At 33.6% G+C, this 26,068-nt stretch overlaps 1 protein-coding gene across 1 annotated transcript in view; it reads right to left on the bottom strand.

Moving 5' to 3' along the window:
* The window catches only part of URI1 (URI1 prefoldin like chaperone), a 72,391-nt gene that overhangs the window by 26,084 nt on the left and 20,239 nt on the right, over positions 1–26,068 (bottom strand). Inside the window, exons 2-4 of the mRNA XM_045796131.2 lie at positions 21,035–21,069; positions 8,359–8,437; positions 7,079–7,214 (exon numbers count right to left, since the gene is read on the bottom strand). Coding sequence (XP_045652087.1) covers positions 7,079–7,214; positions 8,359–8,437; positions 21,035–21,069 — 250 coding nt within the window. The remainder of the gene's footprint in view (positions 1–7,078; positions 7,215–8,358; positions 8,438–21,034; positions 21,070–26,068) is intronic.

Here is a 26,068-nt window from a genome sequence, read left to right as displayed (position 1 = left end):
ATTGACTCAAAATGGATGAAAGACCCAAATGTAAGATAGGAATCCATCGAAATCATGGAGGAGAACACAGACAGCAACCTCTTCAACCTCAGCCACAGCAACTTCTTTCTAGACACATTACCAAAGGCAAGGGAAACAAAGGCAAAAAAGAACTATTGGGACTTCATCAAGATAAAAAGCTTTTGCACAGAAAAGGAAACAGTCAACAAAACCAAAAGGCAACCAACAGAATGGGAGAAGATATTTGCAAATGACATATCAGATAAAGGACTAGTATCCAAAATCTATAAAGAATTTATCAAACCGACACCCAAAGAACAAATAATCCAATCAAGAAATGGGCAGAAGATACGAACAGACATTTCTCCAAAGAAGACATCCAAATGGCCAGCGGACACATGAAAAAGTGCCCCACGTCACTCGGCATCAGGGAAATACAAATCAAAACCACAATGAGATACCACCACACACCAGTCAGCATGGCTAAAATTAACAAGTCATGGGGCGCCTGGGTAGCACAGTCGTTAAGCATCTGCCTTCAGCTCAGGGCATGATCCCGGGTGTTCAGGGATCGAGCCCCACATCAGGCTCCTCTGCTGGGAGCCTGCTTCTTCCTCTCCCACTCCCCCTGCTTGTGCTCCCTCCCTTGCTGGCTGTCTCTCTCTCTGTCAAATAAATAAATAAATAAATAAAATCTTTTTAAAAAATAAATTAATTAAATTAAATTAAATTAAATTAAATTAAATTAAATTAACAAGTCAGGAAGCAACAGATCTTGGTAAGGATGCAGAGAAAGGGGAGCCCTCCTCCTACACTGTTGGTGGGAATGCAAGCTAGTGCAGCCACTCTGGAAACAGGAGGGAGGCTCCTCAAAAAGTTGAAAATAGAGCTACCCTATGACCCAGCAATTGCACTACTATTATTTACCCCAAAGATACAAATGCAGTGATCCGAAGGGGCACCTGCACCCCAATGTTTATAGCAGCAATGTCCACAATAGCCAAACGATGGAAAGAGCCCAGATGTCCATCAACAAATGAATGGATAAAGAAGATGTGGTGTATGTAAATACAATGGAATATTATGCAGCCATCAAAAAATGAAATGTCGACATTTGCAATGACATGGATGGAACTAGAGGGTATTATGCTAAGCGAAATGAGTCAATCAGAGAAACACGACTATCATATGATCTCACTGATATGTGGAATTTAAGAAACAAGGCAGAGGATTATAGGGCAAGAGACGAAAAAATGAAACAAAGCAAAACTAGAGAAGGAGACAAACCATAAGAGACTCTTAATAATAGGAAACAAACTGAGGGTTGCTGGAGGGAAGGGGGTGGAGGGATGGGATAACTGGATGGTGGAGATTGGGGAGGGTATGTGTTGTAATAAGCACTGGATATAAGACTGATGAGTCACAAACCTGTACCCCTGAAACAAATAATCCATTAATGTTAATAATATAAATAAATAAATAAATAAATAAATAAATAAATAAATACATAAATAAATAAATAAATAAATAAATAAATAAATAAATAAAAATAAAAGAGTCCATAGGGGAAAAAAGGAAGTCACAGCAAGAGCAATTAGGCAAGGAAAAAAAAAAGCATCCAAATTGGAAAGAAGAAAGTAAAATCATCTCTATTGGCAGATGACACGATCTTATATGTAGAAAACCTGAAATATTACACACATACACACACACACACACACAGCTAAAAAGCTAATAAATTCAGCAAAGTTGCAGGATACAAAATAAACACTCAAAAGTAAATTGCAATTCTATACACCAGCCATGAACAATCTGAAAAGAAAACTAAGAAAATAATTTCCATTTACAATACCATTAAAAAGATATTTAGTAATAAGTTTAGCCTAGAAGACACAAGACCTACTGTGTTGCTGCAAAAATTTAAAGAATACATAAGTAAATGGAAAGACATCCTGTGTTCATGGATTAGAGGGCTTAACATTGTTAAGGTATCATTTTACCCAAAGCAATCTACAAATTCAAAGCAATCCCTATCAAAATCCCAATAACATTTCTGCTGAAATAGAAGAAATCCACCCCAAAATTCATATGCAATCTTGAGAGACCATGAATAGCCAAACAATCTCGCAAAAGATCAAAGTTGAGATTTCATACAACGTGATTTTAAAACTTTCTACAAAGGTACAGTAATCAAAACACTATATAGTACTGGCATTAAGACAGACATGTAGATCATAAAATAGGGTAGAGAGCCCAGAAATAAATCCTCCCGTATATACCCAAACAATTTTCAGTAACAGTGTCAAAACATTCAATGGGGGTAAAGACAGTCTTTTCAACAAACACTACTGGGAAAACTGGACAGCCATGTGCAAAAGAACAAAGCTGGACGCTTACTTTGCACAATACACAAAAAATTACCTCAAAATGGATGAAAGACCTAAATGAAAGCTGAAACTATGAAATTTTTAAAAGAAAACAGAGAAAAAGCTTCATGACATTGGATTTGGCAATGATTTCTTGGATATGACACTAAAAGTACAAGCAACAAAAGAAAAAAAAATAGACAAACTGGACTTAATCAAAATTTAAAACTTTAGTGCATCAAAGGACATTATCAATATAGTGAAAAGGCAGTCCACAGAATGGAAGAAAATATTTGCAAATCATATATCTGATAAGGGACTAATATCCAGAATATATAAAGAATTCATACAACTCCACAACAAAAAGACAACCCAATTTAAAAATGGACAAAGGACTTGAACTGACATCTCTCCAAAGATTTTTCTACAAATAGCCAAGAAGCACATGAGAAAAATGCTGAACAAACATCCTGAAGTCCTTAAAGAACTGGAAATCAAAACCTTTAAGATGGGTATTACCAAAGAAACAGTAAATTATGCTACATCCAAATAATGCTCTGCAGCCATTTAAAAAAGACAGAAAGATGCAAAAAAACATGTGCTACCATTTGAGTGGTTGTGTATATAATGGGTTGGAAATGTGTAACTCTACAAGATGTGAACACAAAAAATGGTAAAATACTGATCACAATAATGCCTCCAAGTTGGCCAAATGGATGATAAGGGACAGGAAAAGGGACACTTATTTTTCAATGAAAATCCTTTATATGTTGTATCATGTCCAAATAAAACCTTTTCAAAAAAATTAAGTCACTTTCCATTCTCCCCCATACCTTCCCTAGCCCTAAGCAACCATTAATATACTTTTCATTCAATAAATTTGCCTATTCTAATATTTCATACAAGTGGAATCATACACTATATAGTCTTTTGTAGCTGGCTTTTTTCATTTATCATAGTAAATGGTACATTTCTTTTTCTTGCCAAACATTCACATTTATCCATTCACTAGATGACAGACATTTGGATTGTTTACATTTTTTGGCTATTGTGAATTATGCTAATATTCACGTACAAGCTTCTGTGCAGACGTATGTTTTTACCTTCCTTTGGGTATAAATACTATCTAGGTGTGGAATAGGGCTAGATGCTAACTCCATGTTTAACTTTATGAAAAATTCCAAACTGTTTTCCAAAGTGGCTACACCAATTTACATTTCCACCAGCAACATATGAGGGTTGCAATTTTCCACATCCTCGCCAATACAAGTTATTGTCTGTCTTTTTTATTACAGCTATTGTAGGAAGGATAAAATGGTATCTCATTGTGATTTTGATTACCAATTCATTTTTGACAAAAGTACAAAGGCAGCTGAATAGAGAAAGGACTTCCAACAAATAATTTGAGAAAAACTGGACATCTATACGTAAAAAGACCGAACACCTTGAACTAAATCTCACACCTTGTACAAAAATTAACTTAAAATGGATCACAGATCTAAGTACAAAATGTTCAACAACAAACATTTTATAGAAGAAAACATAGGAGAAAATCTTCATGAACTGAGGGTAGGCAAAGCATTCTAGACATGACACCAAACAAATGATCCATAAAACAAAAAAGTAATAAACCGGACTTCAAAATTAAAAAATTTTTGCTCTGGAAATACAATGTTGAGAGAATAAAAAGACAAGATGCATACTGGGAGAAAATATTTGCAAATCACACACTCAACAAAATACTTATATCCAGGATGTATGAAGAATTCTCAAAATTCAAGAGTACGAAAAAATACAGCCAAATTTTTAAAAATGGGCAAAAGACTTCAACAGATCAGAGAGGATAGATACACACTCAGATGGCACCAAGTACATGAATCAATGCTGAACATCATTAGCCATCAGGGAAATGCAAACTGAAATTGCTACACTTCTACCGAAATGGCTTAAATTTTTAAAACTAACAATACCAAGTGCTGGTAAGGATGCAAAGCTTCTAGGACTCTCACACCCTGCTGGGATTGGGGGAATGTAAAACAATACAGTGTCTTTGGAAAATAGCTTGAAGGTTTCTTAAAAACTAAATACATACTCACTATATGACCTAGCAATCCCACTTCCAGGTATTTATCAACAGCAATGAAAATTTATAGTAACACAAAAACATTAAGGTTTATAGCAGCTCTGTTCATAATTTCGGAAAATGAAAGCAAACCAAATGTCCTCCAATGGATGAACAGAAAAACTGTGGTATGTGCATATAATGGAACAATACTCAGCAGTAAATATGAATGACCTTTTGATAAACAGAACAACTTAGATGAGCCATTATGGTGAATGAAAGAAGTCAGTCTCAAAAGGTTACATAGTATATGACTCCATTTTTATGACATTCTGGAAAAGGTAAAATTAATAGTGATAGAGACAGATCAGGCCTTACAGGTAGAGGTGGGGTGTGACCACAAAGCAAAAGCATGAGGGAGTTTCTGGTGTGATCCTGTGCCCTGACTAGTATATCCTGTATCTTATTCTATATTCTGACAGTGACAATGGTTAAACAAATCTTTACTTGTGTTGTAACTCATGGAACAGTATACCAAATAAAAAGTCAGTTTCACTCTGATAATCTTAAAAACATTCTTTTAAACTTTAAAAAGCTGGTCATATTCATGTTAAATGGCAAAAATGCAAGATGTGAGCACAAAGAATAGGGCACTCTTAAAAATCAGCTTCCTTAGAGACGCCTCCTCTGAATCCTTTTGTACTTGTGTTAAATACATTTTGTCCTTCATTTTGACTACTTTTTAAACATGCAATAACTTCCCTTCCACGTTTCCCAATTACCCCGTCAACGGTGAGGTAGGACTGTGTGTTTAACTTGTTATATTTCTTCTTTCACAAGAAAAATAAAGTATCTTTTCTTAATAAATGTTCGAAATACCTACACATTTCTTTAGTTATTAAAATTAGTATAAAACTGTGTGAATAAAACAACCTTTTAGAATTTATAATAGGTTCTCAAACATAATTAGGTCTCAAACATAATTCATAGGTACATATTCTAAAAATTATTTTAGATAAACACTGATCCCAAAAGTCACCATGTTTGGTCATTTCCAAAAACCATTTTTAACAATGGAAAGTGATTTACCAAAAAATACTTCTTTATTCTAGAGCTCTATTTCTATTCTATTACAAGTATTCTTCCGGGCGCCTGGATGGCTCAGTTCGTTGAGTGGCCGACTCTTCGGCTCAGGTCATGATGTCAAGGTCCTGTGATCAAGCCCCATTTTGAAGTCCATGCTCAGTGGGGAGTCTGCTTGAGATTCTCTCTCTCCCTCTACCTTTGCCCCTCCCCTGCTCGCACTTGAGCGCATGTGCACATGCTCTCTAAAATAAATAAATATACCTTTTTAAAAAGTATTCTCCCATTATTATACTAAGTCATAACTGATTCTAAAGATTTCGTTGCTGAAATATCCACATGAAAACCAGAGTGACAAACTTCAACAATGAACTGATTTCATATCAGCAGAGCTACCCCAGTAAATAAGAAAACTTTCCCCATTAAGAAAGGCCTTTAAGAAAGAATTATGCTCATTCTTTTTCCTCTAACATACATGACTTATTTTAGTGTAGTAATGCCAAAAGAATTATCATTGCTAGAAATTATATACAGGCCTAACAATAAGATTCTGATTAGTGTCACAAATGATCAAATATGTTATCAATTATAAACTTATAGGAGTTGATTTGTAATTAGTGTCCAAATATAGATCCCACAATTTCACTGAGTAAATGAGTTCTCTAACTAGTACCCACTCACATGTATAAGTGAAATAATTTCAGCTGTAGAAAACTCAGCTGTTTTTTTATCTTTATGACCTCATTTATACAGAAGAATCTTCAAAAATTTATTTTCAAATACACATTTAACTAGAAGGTTAAAAAAAACAGGTAGGGGTGGTATTATACTATCAACTTAAGTATTTTATTATAGAAATAAGAACATAGATATTAAATAAACTTCATTTTAAAATGCAACTAAGCTTGAACTGAAGCCAAACCCATCCAACTAAAAAATGTGTATGTGGATATTATCTACACCAACAAATAGTTAATCACAGATAAATAAAACTTAAAGAACTACCTCAATCAAATGAGACAGAGGCCTCACATCACTGAACAGGTATATGGGCTCTGTTTTGGGTAGCAGCTCTCCACACCTGGCCTTCTCTGTAAGGTGAAAATATGACTACTTCTAAACCAAAAAGCATGATTAAAAGTTGTTTCTACTTTTACAAATAGGTATTTCTCTTAGTTTAATAAATAAAAAGTAAATTCCTTCTGTGTACTAAAACTATTAAAAGCAAAAGTAAGTCAATGAAAGCACCTAAAACAAACCAGTTATAAAATATAAAATGAGCCCAAGTCTGATGTCTTCCCAACTTCTATGTATAAAACCACATGTTAAGGACTTTTACACTCTGTCATTTCTGAAAACATGCTAATGTGGGTGATATTTCCAACCCAGATGTTCCACTCTGCAGCTTACATTCTCAAATGTTGGTTCTATTCAAACTACCTACAATTCAACCAAATCACAAATAGTCTGGACTAATAAATCATGGATGGTACTTTTAGTAACAACCTGGCACTCTGTGAACTGATAAACATCCAGCAAAGATACATCATTTATAACTGGTACATACGTTCTTTCCGATGCTCGACTAATCCCACGGCCTGTTTTGCTGAGCACTTTGCAAACCAATTGTCCCCAAGTAAAACAGTGACTTCATTAGTATGGACAAGCTTTCCTGGCATGAAGGCAAAGGGGCCAAATGGTACCTATTGTTGAAAGGAAGGAGGGAGGAACAGGGGGAAGGAGGGAAGGAATGTGGAAGAAAGAAGACAAAAAATTAAAAACACTAAAAAATACATTTTAAGAAACCGCGTTAAAAGTTCTGCGCTGAGGTCTTTTTATCGACTAAGAAAATACATTTTATGAAATAGCATTAAAAGCTCTGTGTTGAGGTCTTTTTATCGACTAAGAAAAAATGTCAACTTCATAGAAATTTAACATTAAAGTTACACTAAGAAAACCTACAGAAAATTGCTTTAGATTAATAAATCAATGTTAAAAGAGAAAAAGGAATCAGCACATTTACATACAGCTTTCAGAGGAATTAGCCTTGTCTCTGAATGCTTATACCGTGTTCATTCATAAATCTAAATGAAAGCAAACTAGCAATGAAATATTAAGTTAATAAAGAATACGTTTGATTAAAAAACCTGAAAATTATTTCCAATAAAATAGCTATTTTTTAACAAAGTTAGAATTAACAAATAGTTTTAATGAGTCTACAAATTTTACAAAATATTTGGGCTAGTATAATAAAGAACAATACATTTACAAAACATTTGAGCTACTGTAATAAAGAACAAAGTCTTTATGAAAAAGAATATTCAAGCAATGAAAGAATCTAATCCAGGGCTCACGAACAGATCACTCTGTCGATATGAAGATCATTCAGACAAAAGTTAGCAGTACCTTTTTATATAAAATCAACGTTCTAGGGTGTAATTCCGTGAATTATACAACACTACGATCTATCCCTGCTCTGGCTAACAGGAAACGACTAAGTGCCGTATTTCTGTCTTAATTACAGTTTTCTAACACAGTAAATTTGCATACCAAATTTGTCAAATTTTGTGCTAACATTTATGCCATTTGTGTCTCCATAATGTGATAACTTAATATAAATCTGAAAAAAAAGAAAAGACGCAAATACCAACTATTACAACAATTAGTGGATTATTATGAAGTAAAACAAAACAAACTTTCCTTGCTTTGGTAGTTACTTCAGATACTGTCAATTAGCTTAGCAATTTGTGAATCGATACATATAAAGCAAAGAAACGAAATATCTTACTTTCCATAGTTAATATGTAAACAACATACTACTTTAAAAAAGCAACACACCAAACATACCATGATATTATAAGACAATTTATCAGGCAAGGTACTGAGTCTTTCTTGCAGGGCATTATAGTCATTATCTACCTTCTTCCTGTTGGCAAAAAAAATTGCAAATCCTAAATGAATACACAAATTAACAATTCCTTGAGTAGACTATGTATCAAAAGACAAATCAAACACCCAATTTTAGCAATTTAAATATTAAAGTATTTTTTTATTTTAAAATCCTATGTTTACCAAGTTTACCAGTGGCATTATTCAACCATACATATATCAGAAAATTAAGACTTTTAAAACTTTGGTTTTAGAATTAGAACACACAACTTGAGAACTAGTGTTTCGTAATGCAGATCATCTGAACTAAATAAAATTTGGAAATTAAAGGAGATACTGAGGGAGGGCCTAATGTTTAGAGGGGAACAGGGACTTAAGATGAAGGAAGAGATTTAATAAAGCTTGTGGGTGAATAAACACTGACTGCACAGCAGAAATCATGAACACAAAATTTGATCAGATGCTTCAGTCCTTAGAAAACTTAAAGCCGAAAAATGTGGAATAACCCTTCGGTTATTCATACTAATGTGATTAAGGTGAGAAAGGACCAATGCAGAGCTAGAAGAAATTCGGCAGAGGTAATACAAAAAAGCATTTCAATTTGGCTCTGGAGCTTGTTTCATGTTATATCAAGACAGAGCTACCTAATAAATTAATTTCAAAACCAAAAGGTATCATTCTGTAGGAGCAGAGATGGTCATATGTTTCCACACTATGTACTCATTCTTACACCTGCAGGAAATGAATAGTCCTTCATGGCAGATGCCTGTTTTCAAATCTTCTCTGAAAATTAGATTTCGTAAGGGTTCCTTGCTAGGGTGTAAAAGGAGGCTAAACGAGTGCACTGAATTTTTTTTCAAGCAAGAGGGTGTTGTCAATTTAAAAAAAAATAACAAAAACAAAACTCACCAATTCAGCAAGTAACTTAAAAAAAACACGTAGATATTGCCAAACTGAAATTAGAATAAATTGCAACACAGATAATCGCTCTCCAGATAATAAAAATGACTGCTCTATAAACATCATGGAATTGATTCAGTTTACTCCTTAGCACCCCTAAAGCAAGAGGAGCATAATTAATAAAAATCATCTCATTTACTCTTAAGAATATCAAGGAATTTCACACGTATACTATTATTCACCCTAAAAATATTGTAGTAAATGTCACTTATCAACATTTTCCTCATTCAAAAAAGAAAGCAGAAGGAAGATGGAAAAACCCCACAATTAAGAGAAATCAGACCTTCTCCATCAAAAAAGATGCAAGCAGTTTAACCTAGGTCTTCTGGCCTGTGTTCTTTCAAGCAAGCCTTTTTATTTCCTAGTGTTCAAGTGCTTTTGTAAAACGTTCCTTCAAAATCCTTTTTTATAAACATAAAATGTCTTTATTCCATTTACTTAAGGGAAAAATATCATCCTTCTGGATAAATTTTATAAGAATAAAATGGTTTAAAAAAACTTCATGCACACAGATACATACCAGAAAGAGCATGGCTTTAAAGTCAGACCAGAAGGTGAATCCCAGCTCCACCACTTAACATATACAAATTAACCCTAGTCTTAGTATCTTCAGTGGTAAAACTGGAATAATGCCTATCCCACAGGTTCAAGAGAAAGAAATATAAAAGGTTTAGCAATGAACATCTACATTGAGAATCCGATACTCCTTTTTCCATAAACTATCAAAAAGCACCAATTCTAAAATTTTCAAGAAAGACTACTACCCACTAAGTTAAGATTTCATTATGTTAAATTCATTCATTTGATAAAAAGAGCACAACTTAATGAAAGAAAGTATAGCTAAATGTTACCATTTAGGGGGCTTTTGGAGATAGGGCTGGTGTGAGCAATAAATGGGATACTGTCTATAAAGAACGGATTTCGTACAATGCCTGCACATAGTAAACACTCATTATTAAATCAACAGAACACTAACAGTATGTTTTAGATAAGTAATTCAGCAAATGCTCAAGGACTATACATCAGTTTAGATGACTAGATGTTCCTGTGATTGTTAAAAAGTTAGTATTAAAGTTAGCATTCAGTGTGTCTTATTTTGGTAACTACACCTGGAAAAGGAGACTTCCTAACAAGACACCTCTTTTGTATATTAAAAAATAGGAGATTCAACCAGAGGTAATACAAGAGATCAAAGTCAGTATTCCAAATCAAGTATGCTCAGTTTTAAACTTATCACTAATTCTCTCTAAAACAAAAACGTGGACATACTAGAGAACAGTTTAAGATCAGAGCTGCTATTTCTAAATTCTGAGTTGTTTTCTAAAAATACAGAAACAAAAAGAAAAAGAAAAGAAAAGAAAAGAAAAGAAAAGAAAAAGATAATTTAAAATGCAGCCCATGCAGAAGTCCTTTTTGAAGGGAGGCAAGCAGGAGACAAGCAGTGTCTCTAGGAGAAATTACGGCTTGAGAAACTCTCTCCCCTAAAGGTTCCACTAGTGGAAATACACAGGACCAGACACGTTGGTCAAAGAGTTTGTCTGTTTGTCTTGAAATAGTCCCTCTAGGGGCGCCTGGGTGGTGCAGTCATTAAGCATCTGCCTTCGGCTCAGGGTGTGATCCTGGCGTTCTGGGATCAAGCCCCACATCGGGCTCCTCCGCCGGGAGCCTGCTTCTTCCTCTCCCACTCCCCCTGCGTGTGTTCCCTCTCTCGCTGGCTGTCTCTCTGTCAAATAAATAAATAAAATCAAAGAAAGAAAAGAAAGAAAAGAAAGAAAAGAAAGAAAGAAAGAAAGGGAAAGAAAGAAAGAAAGAAAGAAAGAAAGAAAGAAAGAAAGAAAGAAAGAAAGAGAAAGGAAGAAAGAAAAGAGAAAAGAGAAAAAAGAGAAGAAAGAAAGAAAGAAAGAAAGAAAGAAAGAAAGAAAGAAAGAAAGAAAAAGAAAAGGAAAGAAAAGGGAAAAAAGAAATAGTCCCTCTAATATTCAGGGATTAAATAATCCTGTTAAAGATCACAAAGCCTATGCAACAGAAAATACAAAAATGATTCTAAGAACTATTGTGTTAACAGAAGGTAAGTAGGGGATCTTTTTTTGCACCAAAATTTGAAGTCTGTTTCTTCTGTTTTACTACTTAGAAACATAATTTTTAGAGACTTTAGTCATATTAAAATATGCAGTCAAAAGAGGCAACTGCTTTTTTTTTTTTTTTCCAATGGAAAATAAAACCCAGATATAGTTAGGATAAACCACTCAAGCCTACTTACTTATAACAGAGAGACCTCCTTGTCTGGAGGTCTTCATTGTATTTGATCCTTATAGATTAAGTTCAGGCTTCAATTTCTAATTTTATAAAGTTATCCAATAAATAAGATTTAATTTGCAACAGATATCCTCGTGCAATGTTCCTTATAGAAAATAAGAACTAAAGCACAGCTGTAAGTCATATATAAGAAACTTTTACAGTCTTCTTCTGAATCTTGCTAATCATACACTATATGCCTTTTGAGAACCACCTTTTGTATTAAAAAGCAGCAGCAAGGAAGGACATAGCACACTACAAATTAGCCTTAACCTTAAGGATGAAGATCAGAATAGATCCCATGGGAAACACCTTATTTTCATAAAGCTGTGAAAAGTATGAGAGCAAGTTAAACGATGTGTTTGCTCAAGTATTTACAGGTGAAGTATAATGATGTCCATGACTTACTTTGAAATGCATCAGGGAAAAATGGATTAATGGATTGAGATAAAGACAGATATATGATCAAGGTTCACCTACACAATTCTTTCAACTTTCCTGTATATTTAAAGATTTTCATAATAGAATATTAAAAAGGAGATGGGGGAATGTGAAAGCAAGACTATATTTTTAATCCTTTTCTTAAATGCAACTGACAAAGCTTTGTAAAGAAAAAAGTTCTACATCCCTTGAGGCAAGAAGTAAGTCTCCAATTTTCATCCTTAATAATAAAAAAGGGAAATAAAATTTAAATCACTGATGGAAATAAGATTTTGCTAATTTTCAACTTAAAGTAGGAAGTTGGGATAGGCAGAAATGTTGACATTAAGCCTGTCGGTTTATTTTGGGTTGTTCTTTTTTTTTTTTTTAATTTCTTAACATTCTCTCTCCCTTTACCTCATGTCCTAAACAAAAAAAGCAAGAAACACCAAGTGGTGATCAAAAACGGAAAAAGAAATGGGTTTTACATTCATGTTACTATCTGGGCTAATCTGGGGCAGAGTTAAGTTTTTAAGAAATTACAAAATCCAAAGATTTTGGAATATAAGTAACTATATAATCTTATTTACAAATGATTTTTAGTCCATTATACCCACTCTAGAACTTCCTGTTAAGAATTCAAGAAAACCTCTGTTTCAATTCAATTCACCATTTATTGAGCTTCTCCTCTGCAACCAAGCCTTATGCCATATGCTGCAGAGATCATTACTCAAATATAGCACGCCTTTTTTATTTCTTTGCATTGCTTCTTTGTTAAAGACTCACTAGCTTGATGGATGCCTGGGTTTTTAACCTCTGAAAGTAAGAAAATAGAGGAATATTAAATTCAGGCATAGATTATATACAGGTAAAGAGAAAAGTCTTCTCATTACTAAAAAAAGGAATGATAATGATTGTTTTCAAAGTATCCTCTTAAAAATCTAAATAAGCTTATCGTAAATAATAAAAACATTCTTGAAAGAAGGATCACATTGTTGAAGGATCTGAAATTCGGCAGGAAGGGGAACACATTAAAAATTAAAATATATCTGTATGAAATTAGTATTATTCTTTTTTTAAATGGTCATTGCAAAACACTATTAAGTGAAATCTATGACAAAATTTAGTCAATATGGTGGCCTTTTTCTCAACTCTATCCCTAGGAAACTTGTGTCATTGGAAGACACTGATGAAATGGTCCACGTTCTTTATTTTTATGAGTCCATCAAAAAATTGTACTGGAAATAGACACAAAGACAAACCTATATATAAACACACTTGTAATTATTCTAAAGTTAATGAAAGAAAATTGTCAAAGAGAGATCGATGCAGCTAACATTCTACTTAGATTTCCTCAATTTAACTTCTCAACAATGAGATAACAGAGTACAATGAGTTATATACAGGAAAGCCAGGACAGATGAATTGTTTCCAGTGCTCTCTGCCAAAAAACACATACATGCAACTTTAGACTTGTCAGCAATCATGGGTACCTGTTTCTTCACTCATTAGTGTTCTTTTGCTCTAAGAATAAAATGAGATGCAAATTTGAAGTAAGAAAGTTTAAAAATTATACAAAAACACATCACTCTAAGTGTGAAACGAATGCCCCAAGGTGCCTCCTAGTCCAGTTAGCTTCAGGCAAAGAGTTTACGGGTCATTTTAATTTTCTTTATTCTCAAGTTCTCTACAATTGACACTAATTTTTGTGACAAATCAGAAAGGAGCGGCCTTTCAGAAAAGATGAGTTTAGCTATGATAAGTTTACAATCAACTTAAGCTTTGAATGTTTGTGCCAGTTTCTACTTAATTCTAATTTATAGGTGTGGTTTCAACTTTCTACACTTTATTTCCAAATACATTTTAGAAAAAAGAAAACTTTTTTGTATTGTTTTCTTAGAGCAGTGATTCACAGCCCTTTATGGTCACTGATACCTATGAGAAACTGATAAAAACACTAGATTCTTTCCTGAGAAAAAGTCCCGGTGTTTGGCATATAATTTCAATAGAAGCCACTCAGATCCCTCAAGGTCATAGTTTTTTTAAGAAGTCGTAACAGTAAAAAAAAAAAAAAAAAAGAAAATAGCAATCCTGGTTTTAAACCCATCAAATATGTAAAATTCTCAAAATTATCTTCAACTCCGTTGATTTAAATAAAAGAAAAACAGGAAAATCATCCCCAGTTCAGTCATGAGTTGAATATAAACTAGTAAAATGTTAAATTCTATGTATGCCTAGGTTTTTACTGCCTACATTTTCCTAAGTCATACACTGATACCCACTGCCTTTAGTATATTAGAATTTAGACTTCTGTATCTCAAAACAAGAACAAGCATCCTGGATTACCACTAAGTGATCTGTCTCTCAGTCAAGCACTGTTGTTGCAATATTGACACCTTCATCCTCACATGGTACTCTTCCAAGCTTGAAAGCTTTATTGTATATTGCTCTTATTTTTATAAAAAAAAAATAAAGTAAAATGAATAGAAAATAAAAAAACTCAAAGTGCAAGGAGGTGTAGTTTTCAAACCTAATACAGTTGAAACAGAGATGACAAGTCATTAGGTATGCCAAGTCAGACTGGGGTGTATCATCAATCCGATATTCACTGGATTTAAGCTGATTGTGGGAAATTGTGAACCAAACAATGTATATGGACACTGCAAATACATAATCAAGACTATGTTCTAAATGAGGAGATGTACTTAGAAATTTTTTATAAAATCCCTAATGTTATTTTTAAAATTCCCTTATAAAAAATTCCCCTATAGTGCATTTATTTTGCATTTCATTTTCAAAAAAAGCATCGAGCATTAAACTAGTGTGGTTCTTACAAAAACATGATACAAAGGCTAGGGGACTACTAGAAGTAACATATTCTAGTAACAATTTAAAAATCATTAACCTTTTTAAAAAAGAAAAGAAAGAAAGCATTTACAATTTGACCTTCGTGACATAAATACACATACAGAATTAAAAAGCTGAAGCACAACATGTTTTTAAAAGAGGGAGAACTAGCTTCTCTTTAGAATTATGAGTAAATTTATCTTTATTCTTTTCTTCTTTCAACCTTTCTATAAATAAGTATGTATTCATTTTATACTCAGGATAAAAAATTAAAAACCTAATTCAGATTTTGTTTTTAAAAATACCATCCTTAAAACATTCAGCTTGAATCCTTTTCTTTTGCAACTTAATTTGCTTTGAAATATCACATGCAAAAATTGCAAAACTTACTTAACCTCCCAAACCCATGTACTAAAATACCATACCATTAAAAAAGAAAAGAAAAAAAAAAAAAAAAAAAAACTATGCAGGACCTTAAGAATGCCAGAGAAGGGGATTTGTATATATGATTCCTCCGTCTTGCCCTTGTCCCTAAAGACACTTTCATAAGTAACTACAGAGATTCCAACAAGAAAAGCATGTAAAATCTTCAGAAGGTCTGAAGTTGCTCTCTGCTCTACTGGGGGTGAGGATGAGAGCTGGGGAGACACATAAAATGAAAAAGCCTGAACAGAAGGCCCTATACAAAACAGTGACTAAAAATTTTGTGGTCAATAAAATGGGGAGTCTGGAAAACACGGTTTCCAAATTTACTTAACACTGAAAAATGAAGTCATCACCACGAATAACTTCTTTTAAGTTTTAGAAGTATGCAAATCAATATTTCACAGATTACGCATAATAAAATAAAGCAAATTTTATCTAAGTATATGAAGGCAAGTCAGGAAAGCACTGCTTCAGGTAATTCATGAGAAATATACCATAAACTACAGCATTGTTACAATGAAATAGCTTGATGATTTTGTGGGGCAAAGAATCCCTCAAAACATCAGAAAGAGACAGATACACATATCCATCCATCCACACTGATTCACTTGAAAGAAGAATTCCAAACAAACAAACAAACAAACATATCTTCATCTGTATTTTTTAACTATTTAGGTATACACTCTAGGTTATTTCCCTCTACTAACTTTGACTATAACCTATACTAGAAACTAGTTACTCTTTTCCTCTGAACAGTATTTTTTGTCCATTTTCCTTTGAAAAATAAAAATGCCAAGTATTTGCTTTAGAATCCCTCTCTCAAAATTCTTGTTGTGATGAGCACTGGAGTTGTATCAAGTGCTGAATCACTAAATTGTACACCTGAAACAAATATTACACTGTATGTTAAATGAATTTAAATAAAAACTTAAAAAATAAATTCACACGTTCAAGTGTTTCAGCATTTGTATGCCCAAATTTAAAGCTATTCTTTCCAAAACTAAATATTTAAACAACATAAAATGCCTTTTTATATTCACTTAAGTCCGCCTCATGTAATTTCAGAGTTTTACTACTTAAAACTCTTTTAAAATGATTTGAAGGAAGCAAGACAGCAAAGTTTTTACAATTCATATGCATACAGTTTATGATTACAAATAATGCCTAAAAGACATATGACATGTATGTGCCAGGCATCACATAGTATATTTCATTAAATTCTCACAAATCAACACAAGTAATGGAACTTCTTTCTTTTGAGACATACTCAATAGAAGTATCTATGATGCATTAAAAATGACCATAAATTCTTCATCACTCCTCTCACCAACTGGAGTCTATTTCCCACTTTGGCCAATACAACGTGCCCTAGCAGCTACCGTTCTGGCTGCCCTGAGATCATCACGTAAAGTGAGCCAGGGAGAAGAGCACATGGAGAGAGGCCCAGCTAACAACTAGCACTAGCCACCACACTTGTGGCTAAGGCCGTTTTGGACTACCCAGCGGACCCAGACACCAAAAAGCTGCAACCACACAAGTGAGCCCAAAGAAGAGTAGCAGAACAAGAACACAGGTAAGTCAAGCCCAATATGCACATCTACAGAACGATACACACACACAAAAATGGCTGTAGTTTTAGGCCACTAAGTTTTGGAGTAATTTTATTAAGGACCAATAAATAATGGATGTAACAGCTGAGGAAGGATATATTTTGAGTTGTAAAACCACAGTCTTAGTAAGGTCACCACTACTTATTAAAAAAAAAAAAATCAGTACCAAATCTTATTTGGTAACTCTAAAAATTAGACATTTGACACCCAATGAAATTTATGGAAATGAAATAAAGACTAAGAGTTAATAATTGAGAACAATCTCCAAGGACGAATTAAATGAACAGCCTACAATCTGATTTCATTTTTGTCAAAAAGGGTAGGAGCACAATCTACAAAGACATGGGGATGAATACACATACACATAAACACACACACACACACACACACATACATCCTTTAAGCAAACGATTTCTGAAAAGATTTACAAGAAATTGCCAAAAAACCACTGTTTACAAAGATAAATGAGAACTGGGGGATAAAGGGTAGGAGAAAAACTATACCCCATTTACACCCTTTAGAACTTCCTAAATTTTGAACTATATAAATATACTGCAAAATTTTAAATTTTTTAGCGTAATTTTTAGAAGTTTTATGTCTTAAAGATACACACTGAAATATTTCCACACAGAATACATTCTCAGATTCATTTCAAAGGCATTGTAGGTGGGGGAAGAGGGTAGGATAGGCTGTTCAAATGCAACGGCTCAGATGACACCATGAGTTGATAATTACTGAGGCTGCGTGATGGGTACATGTGGATTCACAATACATCACCTTTTGTTTGAAATTCTTCATAATAAAAAGTTATCTAAAAATATTAATGTAAAGCTTTAACAATATTGCTTAGAAAGCCATCTCTCCATCAAGATAAGATAATGGCATGAATACAAAATATTCAGGAGTATTTACAAAGCTTTGGTAGGTTTTTCTTGTTTTCTTTATTCATTTGACAATTAAAATTTTCAAAAAAGATTTCAGAGCTACTATTAATATTTATTCAGTGTCAGTCTGGTTGTTCTATAGACATTATCTCACTGGATCTTCAAGTTAAGTAGTATCATCATTACTTTACAAGGAGAAAACTGAGAATCTCAGTAATTCACCCAAGGTTACAGTTGCTAAATGACAGGATTCAAATGTAGATCTGTGACTCTGAATCCCACGCTCTTTAGGGAAGAATTAAAAAGATAAAAAATTATAGATAATCTACAAACAGAATAATCAGACCCTGGTAGATTAAACAGTAGGAAGTTATCCATATTTTAATAAGAAAATAGTGTATGGATTTTATAATACCTTATTTCCTGGGTTAAGTAAAAAGGATTTTAAGGGAAAAAAATTGTATTTAAATTTTTTTTTTAATCTTCACTAAATTGAAAACCACTATTAGCTCTAAAAGTGCTGCACAAATTCTCTACTATTAGGCTCAAAACTTTCCTTAATATCTATTAACTAAGCAAATACTATAAATGTTTCTAGTTCACCAAAGTTCTAGAATTTGAATTAATTTTCTGGAAGAGTTTTTGTTTGTTTGTTTGGTTTTTTTTTTTGCAGATCCTGTTTGCACCAAGCCATTTTTACTCCTACTTTTCCACAAACACTTTTACTTCTGCCCTCCATTTAAAAAAAAAAAAAAATTAAGATCATTTTGGAAGCCTACAATGTTCATCACTTGTCCCTTAAATGAAAGAATCCTTTAAAATTGCACAAACAAGTATAAACATCACTAGCATAAGAAAGCATTTTTTAAAAATCATCTATTTTGCTTTTCCTCATTATATTGATAAGTATCCCATGAAGAAGGGAGCTTAGCTATATGAATCGTATTTTAGACCAGACTAAAACCAAGGGCTAAAGAAAATTGAAAAGCAACATGCTTTTAAAAGCAGTGTGTAAGATACCCTTAAGAAGCGTTCCAGCTTCTGTTCTTGCTTCCTAGCTCTCTGTAAATAGCACAAAATTATTGTGACTTCCCTGTTTAGTGTCCGACTATGAATTCCTCCATGGCAGGGTCATTCAATTCCAAACAGCAACATAATACTGGCATATGGTAGGGACAAAATCACTGTTTGTGAAATCAACAGAATAAAAATACCACGAGAATTCCACAGTGCTCCCAAATAGCTATTTCCTGGCTTTCAGAGGAATGGAGATACTTTGGTTTCAGTTTTTTAATATAATAAATTGGTGAGTTCACTAGCCATTTAGATTCTAGCAATAATAGATCCTCACTAAAAACAAACAGAAAAGTCTGTTTCCTCAGCCCTATTAGAAATTATTCAGAGGAAAAAGCAAATTTTAACTGGAAAAATTATTTTAATGTTTTAAAGTATAAATATGATACTGTATTACTTTAAGATACGTGTAGGTAAATACCTAAGCTTCTGTAGTTTGGAAAGCTTTGGAAAACAGGAAACTGAAATTGAGAGTCACATGAAACTGCTCTGAAATAAATGTCACATTTCTGTTTGTCAGTGGTTACCAGACTTGGGCACTGCCACAGTATCTGCAAACTAAAATGTTATATATAATTATATATATGGGGTCTTCATTTACTCAAACATTTATTAAGTGCCTATAACATGCCAAACACAGTAGGAGATGCTGTGAATGAAAAAATGAAAACATGCCCCTTGGCCTTAAAGAATTTTCAGCCTAACAGGGAAAGAATCTTGCAAAACAAACCAGAAAGCAAGTTATTCACACATCTGCTTCAATTAGTATCTGTCCTTAGTGAATCCAACCTTTCACTTATTTCCCAAATTCCTTACCAAACCAATCGAGAGAAGCCCACATGAATAAAACTTCCCCTGGAATTATTTGTAAAATGGATCACTTTGGCCAAATTAGCAGGAGGTGCAGGGTTGAGGGGGAATGGTTAATTCTTTGGCCAAGTACTTCCATTTCAAGTTTTAACCTGGACTGAATGTATAATGAAAAGCGAATGTCCATCATGGAAATGTTGACAGACTTACACTACCAGTAGATGCAACTACAACACTGCATTTATTGAAAATTAATGAAGTCCCTGAATTTTTATTTATAAAGTGGATATTATTAGTTTTAGATTATTTTCTGCAAGCCAATAGTCAGAATTTAATAAGATGATGCGTACAGATTGTACTGATTTTCACTCTTATCCACTGCTTGCAGCCTATGTGCATTTAAACCAAAAAACATTTGATATACACTAACTATAAATTATTTCCTTGGAGATCTCTCAGGCATGAAGAAAAAGCCTCTTAAAATAAATTTAAAATATTATATGCTTGATGGTGTATAACCAAAGGTTTAATCTCACCACTAAAGGGGCAGTTACCATGATTTTGCAATAACCCTGCAGACAATAATCAAGACAGCTCCTGTTGTTCTCTCAGTAAAATCTTCGTAAACACAGCATGGATATATTGTAATTTGATATCTGTAAGATCAACAGCTATACCTCATGACAACTCATAATATAAGATTTTACTCACCATTAAATTGAGTGTTTTCCTTAGAAGACTTAGGAAAGTATGTTATTTACCAAGCATTGTCCTATTAACTAAAGATTAGCACTTAAAATAGATATGCTTTCTTTCTCTCTACACTCTAAAAAAAGTGCCGTCCATAAAGAAAGCTCTGGGATGTAGGCAATTAATTAGATTTTTCAAACTTCAGGGAAATGTGGATATTTCCATCATTATTTTAAAACAACTGATTCCAATTATTATTCTACTACAAATATAAGAATATTCCCCAAATAGAGAGCTCTGTGATTAGTCAGGTTCAAAAATGTCTCAGTCTCCACCTCATAATGATATTAATATTATTCTAATTTGAAAAAAAGAAAAGAAAGGAAAAAAGAAGGCAATTAGAATAAACACAAATGGTGACACAATTTCAGGAAATCAGGGAACACGTAATTCAGTAAACAGTGAAGGACAATATAAATTAGTATCAAAATATTCAAAATGGAGATTACTAGAAGAATTCAATTACGGGTTACAAAAAAATAATACACACTTTATTTAAATACAAAGAGATGACCCCATCAGTATTTCAGAAATAATATAAAACCATCTTTCACTCACCAATGCTGGATTTTCTCTTGGCAGTTAGTGACCACCTGTCATGAAAACAGATAACTACTCATGAAAAAACAGGGCTGTACACAAAGCTACAAAATCAGTGTATCAGAAAACTAGAACAGTGGCTTTACAGATTTAATAGCAGCTCAGTATACATTTTTATTTGTCAAATGCACAGAGATGTGACTGTTAGTTTTTAAGCAGCACACTTTATCATAACCCCCTAATGCAGGCTGATAACTGCAGAACAAATTACAGCCTTCCGATTCATACTTTGCTACAAAACCCGCTTCATAACTATTAGGTGACATACGATATAAGATAACTAGCATTTTGTACAATCTACAGACCTGCTTTCAATGTTACATATTTTGTAGAATACACAAATGTTATAAATAACAACAACAACAACAAAAAACCAATGCAACATCCACGTTTCATCACTAAAAAAAAAAAAATGACAGTAGTAAAAATATTTTATTTTGTCAGTGTATCTCCAAATGTTTTCACCTGTAATTTTTATTCTGACACATTAAAAATGAGTTCAGTGATATTTTTCTACTAACATTTTCAAGAAGAAATACTTGGGATAAAGAGATGCTCTGAACAGCCCATTTGTTCCCTCAGTGAATTATGATAAAATTTTAAGCACTTAATAGCCAGTTTAAACTATGTTTATAATACTAAAACAATAAAATTAAGTACGAAAGTTATTTGCTTTCCTTAAAGATATTTCAGCAGATACTCAAAATGCTGGGGGGGGGGGGAAGAACACTAACCAATGAGGAAAAGAAACACTTGAATGGCAATTTAAAAAATAACAGTTTTCAAAGATTACCAATTGTTTTTAAATTGCCCATTAATAAAAATATTAAACAATAATCTCAAATATTGTAGCACCATTTTAGAGACAGAGAAACTAAGGGATAACAAGCCAAAATGCTCAATACAAGGCCATGTTACAAAGACAGTAGCATTATCTGGTTTGAAACATACTGCTTTAGTTCACCACTCTAAACACCAATATTGTCTCTTGTCTCTCTTGCTCAGTGTTTCACCGAAAAATCACAAGACTTTTTTTTTGGGGGGGGGGGGTGCTGTCACTAAATTCCTATTATAACATTTAATTCCTGAAATAAATGTCCTCCTTTGGTACATTTTAAATACTAAGGCAGCAATCCTGTACCAAAATACATGCTGTAATCAGATACCCAACCATACTACACATTAACTCAGCATAAAAAGTCCGTTTTAGAATGAAGATCTCTCAGTAAGTATCAATCACATAGCAACACTTAATAACAGTGGTAATATATAATAGAGTACTGACTTTACATCTGGAAGAACCAGGCTAAAACCACATCAATCCATTTCACTGTTTCTGATTTGGCAGTAATTATAAAATAGACAAACAGAACTAAATGTAAATGGAAAAAGAAAAACAACTTCATGAAATCCTGTTCATAAAGTTCCTCTTTAACAACCCCATTAAAAGATGAGACCCAAAAAACAGTCAGGACGCTTTCCAATCCCAGTGCATGTGTTTCCAAGCATGAAGTGAGCCAAAAGCACAAAAAGAAAAGCCCTGCAAACCATAAGAGCAGAATGTTCATTAACCTCTACATGATAATCCTTTCGTAGCTGCATATTAACTAGTTACATATTCATAATCATTTACATTATTTAAAGGACCTTCGATGAAATTTTCTAAGCAATATCCATTAGTGACAGTGTTAAAGGTTACAGAAGATAGTCTACTTAATGTTTCTGGGAAGCCTTTTTAATTAGTAAATATGTAAATTTGGCACATATGCTTTTTATGTTTAAAAAACAAGTCCCTAGTAGAATGGCATGTGTTCTTGCCATCAGCCCCCACAGTCTAGTCTCCACTTTGTTTTAGCTATCTTTTCCCCACTCCACCATCCCCCTCGCTCCCCTTCTTCCCTAAAATAGTCTCCCCAAGAACAGACATTCAAGGATAAAACAACAAAAATCCATTTCATAATTTATAACAGAAATTTTAACCACCAAAATATTATCTTACATTAAAGTCTTATTATGAGTTACATACAGGCTTTAGAACAACAGAAATGTCCAGTTAGGCAAAATCAAAGGTATAGGCTCTGTATTTTGAGAGCCAGCGAAATAAAGGAAAAGGTGAGAGAGGCAGGGATGATAACACCCAGGACAGCCTTCCGATAGGACTACAGTTACTATTGTTTACGTGAGTTATATAACCCACTTACAAAAACCATTTAAACCCAAGCAGTTGTACTGGTATTTTCAGAGATCATTCTAGTTTTCTTCTCTTTTACAACAAGTTATTCAAAAGAAAATACTGTAAATTTCTAGAACTTTAGCTGCCAAGGAAAATTTCAGAAGAAAAATCTGATGATTCAAAGTTGAATCTGAAAGGGTTTTAAAAAAAATAATAATAATCTAATTTTTCTGTTAAATAAGTCCAAATAATCTTACTTCTTCTGAAAATGGACTCAGATTAATTCTTTTAAGTATTAAATAAATAAAATGAACCTGGTTCTATAAGAAACTCTTGAAAAACAAAACAACAGAAAAACATTTCATTTCTTTGTTGTCCTTCACAGAAGCTTTTTTAATAAGTAAGATGGCTATGGAGTAACAATGATAGTTTTTTAACTTAAACCTGCCAAAACATGCAACTGCTACTCCTGAAGAAAAAAATCTTATTGAATTATTTTAATTAAAAAAAATTGGTTAGTAGGCTTCGACAATTAAAATAACTGACCTAGTAAATTCTTTAATGTGATATAATCGCACTTAGAGCCAGGAATTTATAAATAAAATATGTGCTTATGCAGTAGTACAGCATTAAGTCCACGATAAAGAAAAAGGACTATGAGTTGATTTACCACTTTTAAGACACATTCTATCATTAAGAGTCCTTACCAACAACCCAGTAGTTAGAACGCCCTTGGTACCCTTTGTAATTCAAAATTGCCCTTACCCTAAGAGTAGTAACAATGGTATGTGCCAAGACTTCATAGGATAAAAATCAGTAAAGGTAGGTTTTAACCTCTCCTTAAAGAGAGGAAACCTGTGTTCAAAATTGAAGTGTCTTATCCAATATTATGCAACCACCCTGGAACTGGTAAGAAATAAAATCAGTTTTAGGGGTGCCTGGGTGGCACAGCGGTTAAGCATCTGCCTTCGGCTCAGGGCGTGATCCCCGCGTTCTGGGATCGAGCCCCACATCAGGCTCTTCCGCTATGAGCCTGCTTCTTCCTCTCCCACTCCCCCTGCTTGTGTTCCCTCTCTCGCTGGCTGTCTCTATCTCTGTCAAATAAATAAATAAAATCTTTAAAAAAAAAAAAAGAAAGAAAGAAAGAAAATCAGTTTTAGAACCGGGTCTATCTAACCAGGCCCATCTAATCTCAAAGCCCATACTCCCTGGATCGGACTACCTCCAACCACCATGCAGCTTATTGGGTGATGGAAGAAAAGCGGCTATTTGCATCTTTGGTCTTTCTTTTTTTTAAAACACTGCTGCTGCTGCTGCTGCTGCTACTTCTCCACTTCATCCACAAACCCACACTCACACACAAAGAAGACCTTACGAATGTTAGTAAAAGCAAATAAGCTTAAACTCACCAACTGGCTAATAAAAACCCTCATTTCTTCCAATAGCTCCTGGCCCTTTTACAGTCAAGTGACTAAGTATAAACAGATTTCCCAAGCCCCATTTCTTTGTGTGCATTGGGATTCGGGGAGGGGAACACTAGCCCCCTAATTACTATCACGTCTCATATTTTTGAGGCACTTATGACTGAGTTAGATGCCCAGGATGACAGTGGTAGGCAACAAAGCCAACAACCTTTGTCTTTATGTCAGTGTCCAGCTAACATACATGCAAGTTCTGTTGCAAAAGGTTAAAGTAATATTCAATAAATTTTAAAGTAAATAAATTATATGGAATATGGGAAAAATAATTCCTTTGCTGTTTTTCCTCAGAAGAAACTTCCTAAAAATTATTTTATAAAGGAGGGAATGAATGACTTAACATGTATTAAGTTCTCCATTACTTATTTCCATTTGTGCTATTTATTTTGGTAAGAGACCACAAAGGGGCATCAACCCATGAGTTTTCCCTGTTAAATACAGTGCCACATTAAAATTAGACAGGAACAGAAAGCCTAAAAGGGTAAGCTTGCGTAAGTCTCAAATGATACTTCTCTCAAAAATGTTCCATTTCACTTCTAAACCCCCACCAACTGTATTTGAGTTCAAATTCTCCCTCTATGAATTCATATACAGAATAATCATCTGAGGATTATATTATTCAGAGCTGTCTACATTTATAGTTTGCTTCTCTTGTTAGACTGTCTTCTGACAGACTGTACAATTTGGGGTTTTAAAGCTGCTGAATCAAAAAGGAAAAAGTATCAGTGGTGGCTAAAACCAATGGATAGTACTCATGCATTGTTAAAAGGTTGAAAATAACTTCTTCAAAGACATATTGTCAGTTAATTACATAAATGTATAAAAGTCATTAGCAAAGTATACAAAAAGCAAACTTCAACAAAATTAGTAAGATATTAGGGGTGCCTGGGTGGCTTGGTGGGTTAAGCCTCTGCCTTCAGCTCAGTTCATCATCTCTGGGTCCTGGGACTCAGCCCCATATCAGACTCCCTGCTCAGCAGGGGGTCTGCTTCTTTCTCTCTCTCATCCCACCCCGTCCCTCCCCACTGCTTGTTCTCTCTCTCTCTCAAATGAATAAATAAAATCTTTTTTAAAAATTAGTAAAATACTACAAGTCTTCGTAATAAGCCTCTTTGCAAAGAAGGAAGGAATTGACTACAGGTTCTTAAGAAAATTGCAATAAATAGTAATAAACTGCAATGAACTCAGCATTTCTACATCAAAATTTTAAATAAATTTACTTTCTAAATATGTTGAAAATCAAAAATACCAAAACTACCAAAAGTTTAACTCCAATTATATAGAGCCACTTGTCAAAACACTCAAATGTCCTTATTCAAAAATGTAGTTAGGATGGACTCA

This window comes from Ursus americanus, chromosome 21 (assembly GCF_024610735.1).
Source record: "Ursus americanus isolate L20-20 chromosome 21, mUrsAme1.1.p, whole genome shotgun sequence".
Lineage (NCBI taxonomy): Eukaryota > Metazoa > Chordata > Mammalia > Carnivora > Ursidae > Ursus > Ursus americanus.
This window is presented reverse-complemented; position numbering and strand designations above follow the sequence as displayed.